Source organism: Acipenser ruthenus, chromosome 7, assembly GCF_902713425.1.
Source record: "Acipenser ruthenus chromosome 7, fAciRut3.2 maternal haplotype, whole genome shotgun sequence".
NCBI classification, from domain to species: Eukaryota; Metazoa; Chordata; class Actinopteri; order Acipenseriformes; family Acipenseridae; genus Acipenser; species Acipenser ruthenus.
Genome location: NC_081195.1, coordinates 30,887,328 through 30,896,572, shown reverse-complemented (window position 1 = coordinate 30,896,572; position 9,245 = coordinate 30,887,328). Strand labels below are relative to the sequence as shown.

Genomic DNA, 9,245 nt, shown 5'->3' with positions numbered 1-9,245 from the left:
AGCGAGATTAGGTTGTGCCTGAACTTGCTGAAAGTGACTTTTTTTGGATGCAGTTTTGTGGAGGATGAATGCGTTCAACACGGCCGTGTCAAGCAAGTGGAAGAATAACTTTTTGTACCAATTTTTCTAATTTTGTTTTGAACTGGGGCATTCTTTTTCTGTTGAATCGTTGGATCTTGGCTGTGCAGACACTCAAATAGGGCTGGACTGTTATGCCAATTATCTGTGTAGACGATGTGGCCTTTTCCCTGGTAAGGCTTTATGAGATTAAGGACAACAGAGCCGGACGCACCGAGATCTGTGTCATGAAGAATATCAGTAGTGCCACCTGTATAAACAATAAAATTCAAAGTGTACCCGGTCTTCACATCGCAGATGATGAACAATTTGATGCCGAAACGATGTCGCTTTGAGGGAATGTACTGCTTGAATGAGAGTAGTCTTCCACAGCATAAGCGACTCAACAATGCACACATCTTGGAAAGGGTAGAAAACTTGGGTAAACTTTCATTGGAGGGCAGTTACAGTTTTGCTGATTTTGTTCAGGGGGTCTACGATCTGTGCTGTGTTGTTATCAGAGAAATGGAGCGCCCTTAGGAGCAGAAGGAAGAGATCAAGAGAGAAAAGGTTAGAGAAGAAAGGAGTTGACATAACAGGATCAGTGGACCAGTACTCTTTCAGGGATTTTTTTTTCGGATCAAGCCCATGAGCAGAACAGTAGCCAGAAAGATGTACATTTCAGACATCGTTGTGTCCACCCACTTACGGAGCTTTGACTTGACACCCAGCTGAGTGTTCTCTCAGTTTCCTGGCAAACTTATTCATCTGCCAGCAATGACAATAATACCGACCTTAAGAAGTGCATATTCAAAATCATAACACGTTTATTTGAAAAAGTATTGTACGTGCTGCAGAGAAATTAATTAAGGCCTGTATACATGTTTTATTATGATTTTGCAATTAAATGGTTTAAAAAACAAACAAATTAAAAGGCATTCAGAGGCACTCCAGAAGGTCGACATTGATGGAAAAATAAAATACGCATCCCAACACTTTGTTTGACCCGCGGTTTGAATTATCAGCGATGTGTATGCAACAGAAGCCACGATAGATTACAAAAACAATTAATTAAACTTAGGCTAGGTAGTTGTTATCTTAGTATGTTTCTATTCTCTATTAATCGAGATAGACAGATGTGTAAGATGCCATTCTGAATACTTCCCAATTTTACATGCTGACAAAACCTACTGAATATTGTGTCAGAGGTAGCATACTAGGGCTCTGGACTCTTGACCGGAGGGTCGTGGGTTCAATCCCAGCTGGGGACACTGCTGCTGTACCCTTGAGCAAGGTACTTTACCTAGATTGCTCCAGTAAAAACCCAACTGTCCATGCTCCAGCTCACAATAAAGGCCACATACTGGATTTAATTATCACTAACTGTCCTTTGGCTTCTCTCATGAGTAACTTAGATTTAGGAATATCTGATCATCTGGCCATTTTATTTGAATTAGAACTTACTGCCTCTCTTTCCATTCCAAAGCGTACAGTCAACTTTTGAAACTGGCGCTCTGTTGATCATGTTAAGTTCTCTGAATCTGTCCTTTCTTCTCTCTCTGTTTCTCCTATTCCTAACACATTGGATGAGAAGCAGGGGTGTAGTGGAGCCGGAGCGGGGCGGAGCGGCGCTCCGGCACTTTTTCAATCCATGTTTTTCAATTGCAAATGTTCACATTTATAAATACATATATTTAAAATATTTTCGTGTTCGAATTTTGTCTAAACACTTGTAGTAAGCATTGCCTGCGGCTCTGTGCCAGCTGTGCGAATTTGCGACAGACAGACAGCTAGCTATACGTTTAATAAAGACAAGCTGTCGGCTAAAACATCAAGTAATCTGAAAAACGATGTCACCACAATAAGCAGCACAGTTGCTGCTTTTGATTGGTCCATTATTATGCCATTAAAATATGCTGTCATTCCAGTTTTTTTTTTTTAGCAAATCAATTTTGAAAGTGATGTTGCTGACAACCAATCAGAGAAGGAGGCGGTTCGTTCCTTGGCCGTAACTGAGGTGATGATATTAGTAACGGTATTAATAATAATAAAAAACAACTCGCAAATCAAAAATGTCTGGTCTCGGAGGTAGTAAACGAACTCGTCAAGAGACTTTGATACAATATTTTGGCAATAGTAGTAAAAAACAGAAGATCGTTTGTTGTACGGCAGAAGCAGAACCTACAGTGGAACCAGAACCTACAGCAGTTGAAGAAAAAAGCGCGGAGAAACAGCCATGGCCAAACATCTGGAGTTCTGAGGTATGGGAAGAAAAGAAACAACTTTACACTTTCCTTGACTGTGCGGATGGTAATCTGGGCTGTCGTGTTTGTAGACGTGTTTCTGCGCTGTCAGTTTTGAAAAGTCAGGGTGTTTCTCTGTCTTCTGAGTGGAAAAATTACAGTGTTGGGTACAATGGAAAAACTCGAGAGCAACAGCTACGATCTTTGAGAAAAAAGATAGCTGAACACAAGAAATCCAGCGCTCATAACAAGGCCACTGCATTGTTACAGCAGAACACAGAGGACATTATTGGGAAATGTGTTGACAGTGCAAAAAGGCGAGATCACGAAACTACCTGTAAAATATTTTCTACTGCTTACTACCTTGCAAAACAAAATCGACCCTATTCTGATCATCAGGCCTTACTGGAACTGCAAGAAATAAATGGTGTTAATGTGGGAACTGGTCTTCATTCCAGATACAGCGCCACTCAAATTATCAACCACGTTTCTGATGAAATGGTCAAAAAGGCCTGTGAGAGAATAATACACATCGATGGAAAAATTGCTGTGTTAATTGATGAATCAACAGCTCTGAATGGTTCCCCAGCACTTATTGTGCATCTCAAATGCGAGACAGACAAGACACGTGACCCTCACTTCATGTTTTTGGAGTTAGTTGAACTTTTTGATCAGTCAGCTGAGTCCATAGTGTTAGCGCTTACTAAGTGTCTTCAAAAACACGGGTTTGACCATGCATACTTACAGAAGAATCTTGTTGCATTTGCAAGTGACGGTGCAAGTGTAATGCTTGGGAAAAAATCTGGTGTGGCAAAACGAATTTCAGACATGTACCCCAACATTGTTGTCTGGCACTGTCTAAATCACAGACTCGAACTTGCAGTTGCCGATAGTGTTTCTGAGACTACTGGCATGAACCATTTTCATTCTTTCATGGACAAGCTATACTCAGTCTACAGTAGATCAGCACTAAATCAGCAAGAACTCCGAAATTGTGCGAAGGAACTGGATGCTGTCTTGAGGAAAATTGGTCGTGTACTGGATGTGAGATGGGTTTCCAGTTCGTTCAGGACTGTCTCCGCTGTGTGGGAAAGTTTTGAAGTTCTGTCGACTCATTTTAAAGCTGCCGTAAGCTCTAAGCGGACTTCTGCTGAAAGAGCGACATACAGCGGTCTACTGAAAAGGCTGTGCTCGCCAGAATTTCTCATTGACCTCGGAGTTATGTACGATGCCTTATACGAACTTTCACTGCTGTCAGAGATTCTCCAGAAACGGACTACTACATTGGTTTATGCAGATAAAATGGCACGTAGAACAGTAAGGATTTTTGAATCCATGAATGAGAATGTAGGTACAAAGACTCTTGAAGCGCAGATAGCTGCCATGGAAGGAACATTTAAATCTACAGTGCTGACGTCGAATCCCAAACATGTAAAAATAAATCATAAACAATTCCTTACCAAACTCGCCAATCATATGAAAGAACGACTTTTTACAACCACTGCATCAAATGAGAAGGTATGTTCATAAACCTTGTACAGATTTTTTTAATTTTAATAGCTAGCCTAATTGTTTGCAATTAACGAGCAGAGGGGGGCGTTAATTTCAGTTTCATGTGTAGTATAAAACTGCAACTGAGAAGTATATACAAATAAATTATAAACATCTGCACTCCTGTCAGTCTCATCGCAGGTGCATAGACTAATGTAAATATAAGAATAGAAAAACACTCCCGCACAGTATATGTATTCTGCAAAATCTCACTTTTATTATTTACTTTATTTAATCCTACTCAAAACTACAAAACGCATATATATATATATATATATATATATATATATATATATATATACACAGTTAAGGTTTCGAAAATACATTTTAGAAATGCTACCATTAATTTCAAATAGCTTATTCTTTCAGGCTTCTTCCGAGGTGAATTGCCAAAAATATGAAAGTCTTCTTTCTGAGCTCTTGGTCCTGGATCCACACCACTGGCCTGCAGAACTACCCCAGGGTTATGGCGAAAATGAAGTTGAAAGATTGTGTCGGCGCTTTCAGCTAAATGAACGTATTATCAAAAATGCATTTCGAGATTTTAAGGAGAACAACGGAAGAATTCCAGATGATTTAGCTCCACTTATTAACTGCACACGTGTGATCCCGTGCAGTACTGCTGAATGTGAAAGGGGATTCAGCCAAATGAACTTAATTATAACTGATCAGCGTTCCAAAATTTTAATCAAACATGCTTCAGCCTTAATGTTTATCAAGCTTCATGGACCCCCTTTGAGACAGTGGAATCCAAGCCCTTATGTGACCACTTGGTTGCGACACAATCATCGATCCGCAGATGACAGCCGTACACGGGTGGCAGCTCCAATTTCCAGCGACTCCCCTGACGCTCTGTGGCAGTTCCTATAGTTGACTAAAAACAACCTGTGATTGGTAAGTGCAACTTTTAATTTTCTATAGAGAGGGGAGATTTTACAGAAATTTGTTAAGTAAAATATGTGTTATATTATTATTAAAAAAACCCCGATTAAATCGCGTTAAATGGAAAGTGGGCGTAACTGTTAATACCTCGTTAACTATTTAATTGATTCTCATTGGGACCGCTCCGCTACTTTTTTTTTTACCACTACACCACTGATGAGAAGGTGCAGTCTTTCAATAGCTCATTAGCCAATACCCTAGACTCCCTTGCCCCAGTCAAGTCTAGGTACGTCTCCTACACCCGCCGTGCTCCATGGTACACCATGGAGCTGCGCTCTCTCAAGGCTGGCTGTCGTAAAATTGAGCGTAGATGGCGGGGTTCTGGTCTTACTGTCCCATCTGCACTCCTGGAAGGAATCTCAGGTTGAATATAGGGCTGCTTTGGCAACTGCCAGATCTAGCTATTTTTCAAATATTATTTCTAATAATCAAGACAATCGTAGACACTTGTTCTCTACTATTGATAGATTGTTAAAGCCTAACTGCCCCTCCACATTACCGGCTTCACATCAGCTATGCAATAATTTCTTAGAGATTTTTAAGTCTAAGATTGACAATATTCGTCTACATATTAGTATTTCTTCTCAGACTCCTCTGGCACAGTCTCTCGGTCTGTCTGGCTTTGTGGGGTCCTCTCTATCCTGTTTTACACCTCTCACTCTTAATTCCCTTACATATCTGCCCCTTGGTGTTAATTATTATAAATGAGTCCCTGAGTTCTGGTGTGGTCCAGGTTGCTTTTAAAACTGCTGCAGTCACGCCTGTGCCTAAAAAACCTCATATGGCCTTGGATAATCTTAATAATTTTTGCCCCATTTCAAATTTGCCCTTTCTAGCCAAACTACTAGAACGAGCTGTCACTAGGCAATTAAACTGGCATGTCACTGCGAATAATCTTTTTGAACCCTTTCAATCTGGCTTTCGGCATCTTCATAGCACTGAGACTGCCCTGGTCAAACTAACTAATGATCTGTTAATGGCTGCTGACTCAGGTGCATTATCAATTTTAATCCTCTTGGATCTTAGTGCGGCATGTGACACTGTAAATCACGAGATCCTACTTGATAGAGTGTTTATTTGGCATCTCTGGCACTGCCCTCAACTGATTTAGATCATATCTAACAGGACGTCAACAATTTGGGTTTAGTTCTGAGGTTGGGCCAGTAACTTCTGGTGTCTTAACTGTTACAAGACTGAGGTAGTGCTGTTAGGTACTCCCCGCCAGCAAGGAAAAACCAATGCTTTAAATCTGTCTGTTGACGGAACATTGCTTGAGTTCAGATCTAAGATGAAAAATTTAGGGGTGATTTTCGATCCTGGGTAAACTTTTGAATCGCATGTGCTGAATACTGTCAAGGTTTCTTTTTTTCACCTTAGAAATATTGCCAGACTGTGTCCCATGCTTTCTCTACCTGCAGCTGAAAAACTGTTTCATGCTTTTGTTTTCTCCAGGATCGATTACTGTAACGCCCTGCTCGCTGGGGTGTCTAATAGCATTCTCACTAAAATTCAATTTGTCCAAAACTCTGCAGCCAGAATTTTGTCTCGGTCCCGCTCAAGAGATCACATTACTCCTGTCTTGGAGGCCTTGCACTGGCTACCTATCAGATTCAGAATTGATTTTAAAATTTTAATGCTGACACATAAGGCTCTTCATGGGCTAGCTCCGACTTATCTGTCAGATCTTTTATCTTTTTACACTCCCACTCGCAACCTCCGCTCTGCTGATCTAAGAATGCTGTGTGTCCCGCTTGTTGCTCTATGGGCGACGGGGCCTTCTGTTGCTATGCCCCCAAATTATGGAACTCTATTCCACTAGAGATCAGGGACTCAGCTTCTTTGAGTGTTTTTAAAGCTAATTTAAAGACTAAACCAAAGGTCTGAATAAGCCAAGTTCAAAGGAAAGAATTTGGAGATCAACATTGATCCAAATGGTATGTTTAAAAGACTTTGCAAAAATCTATTGATTTAATTTTTGTTTAATTACTTCAATTAAGGGTCCAATTAAGTCATTGAGAGCTCAGATGAAACTGAAACCAGGAGACACAGGGGTCCTCCATGACCAGGGTTGAGAACCACTGCTTTAGGGAGCATGCTAGGGTCATCAACTGGGTAGTCCGTTTAGACTTTTTATCTTTAGAGCTGTGATGCGGTTCTTTATGTAGAATTTTACAGCTAACTAGTTTTTTTTTCTTTAAGTGCATACAGTTCAGCCTTGATGCATGCAACACATTGATCCTTTCCTGGCACCCTGCATGTGTTAATGAACTTCATCATGTGCTTGTCAATGGCTTTGATCTCATCTCTGTCCCAATTTTTCCTCTTAATTTGTTTATGACCTAAAAGAGAACAGAATGTGATGATTCAGAGATTCAAAATAACTAAGACCTTTAGTAACTAACACTATGTTATATATGTTTAAAGTAATACAATGCTCACACTAATAAATACATTCCATAATGTGTATTTAGGCTGATTTAGTGTCTGCTATTAAAAAGCAGTGAGAATAAATTGAGGCAGCAGACATCACCTCTGGAAGCAGGTGTCACTTCTCTGTCCTGCGTTGCAGGATACTGACATTGTCTCCCTTAAAAAAACAAAACCCGGCGGGTGGGGTAGCGAGCTTGAATCCCGGCGGGGGAGGCCACTGCCCGACCCCCACGTGCCGTCTAAATTATATTAAAATAAATAAATAAAAAAAAAAATGGTAGTCATAAAATCGATATAGAATCAGTCATTGAAAAATAAATATCCTGATTAATCAATGTGTCACGTGACCTTCATTCAAACCTTCACTGCTACAGCCCGGTGCGCAATTGTGGTCTTAATTCAATAAAATAATAGACTGCTGGGAACGTTGTCAAAATCAATAAAGTATCGGTGTTCCAAAAAATAACGTCCAGATTACATCCAAACCTTTCACTTTCTACAGCCCCTATATTGTTCCCACCGTTTATTTTTAAAACTAAATTCAAATCATATTTTTATAATACAGATTGTGTAATGTTTTGTTTTTATTTGTTTTGTTTTTATTCTAGTATGTAGTGTTTATGCCTTTGTGAAAGATGCTATATAATGAAATTGATTGAATAATGTAGTATGTATGCATAATAATAATATAGTAATAATATATTAATGATGTCAACAGTAAGTAAGGAAAACCCCTGGAGAAGATTGTTGTTAATAAAATATTACATATTGCTAATTCCTTTCTATTATAGGCGTTTTAAAATTAAATGAAGCAATGCAATGTACTAAAAAAAATAAGAACCGTATTTTATTGATAAATACTTAACATATGTACAATAAAAAATAGAGATGAAAAATGCAGTAAACCCACACCAGGCAATTACATACAATTTACTACAGGACATTATTCTATTACATTGCATGAATGGAAATTGAAGGCATATCTCGTGCAGCCAATAGGTATACAACTTTTGTTTCAATGTTCAGCCCAGGTGATGTACTTGCTGTGAACTAGAAACATTTAATTACATTGAAAGACAAATTCAAAATATAGCTTTCAACATAGCAAACAAAACAGGTAAAACTGGAACACAACAGATTATAATATATGCATTTTAGTGTTTACATTACACTTGTGGTTCAATATTTCGATCATCTTTACACATGGGGGCTTTCACCAGAGGAAGTTTCACAATTTCCACTTTGCTTTTTACATTTTGATGTGACGCTCGCCATTTCTTTTTCGATGTGCCTCAACTGCTTCTGTCAATCACAGCCAGTGGGTGGTATCAACAACTCCATTGGCTGGCATAGATTGTCCCACCCATAGATACGGTTCCACCCCCTCCTCCGGCAATGCCATGCAACACAATTGATGTCAATCTGACAAGGTTTCTCAAAGTTATACCACTGCTGCGAGTTACAGATATTTTATGTTTTATTGAGTGGACTGAAATATCCAACATTTATGTCTGTTTTGCTGTCAATTATTTCAAATTAGTGAGTGAGCCACTATTATTATTATTATTATTATTTATTTCTTAGCAGACGCCCTTATCCAGGGCGACTTACAATCGTAAGCAAATACATTTCAAGTGTTACAATACAAGTAATACAATAAGAGCAAGAAAAACAATAACTTTTGTTCAAGCAAAGTACAAGTGTGACAAACCACAATTCAATAATACAGCAGATAATAGTGATAGTTACATCAGGATATGATTAAATAGTGATAGTTACATCAGGATGTGATTAAATACAAAGTACTACAGGTTAAACACTTGGCAGATTACAGTATTCTGAAGTAAAGGATTAAATGCAGTAAAATAGGGGGCAGATAAGAGCAAAATAAAGCACATTTACATGAAGGGTGATAGTGTCCCAGGATACAAACAGAGGAGTTCTACAGGTGCTCTTTGAAGAGGTGAGTCTTGAGGAGGCGCCGGAATGTGGTCAGGGACTGGGCAGTCCTGACATATCCAA

General features: G+C 39.2%; 1 protein-coding gene across 1 annotated transcript; it reads left to right on the top strand.

Annotated features, from left to right (window-relative positions):
* The first annotated feature begins 1,659 nt into the window (after positions 1 to 1,659).
* LOC131737494 (E3 SUMO-protein ligase KIAA1586-like) lies at positions 1,660 to 4,937 on the top strand. The gene is made up of 2 exons (XM_059026771.1): positions 1,660 to 3,818; positions 4,221 to 4,937. Exons 1-2 carry the CDS (start codon positions 2,130 to 2,132, stop codon positions 4,719 to 4,721), a joined length of 2,190 nt encoding a protein of 729 aa, XP_058882754.1. The 5' UTR covers positions 1,660 to 2,129; the 3' UTR covers positions 4,722 to 4,937.
* The last annotated feature ends 4,308 nt before the right edge of the window (positions 4,938 to 9,245 follow it).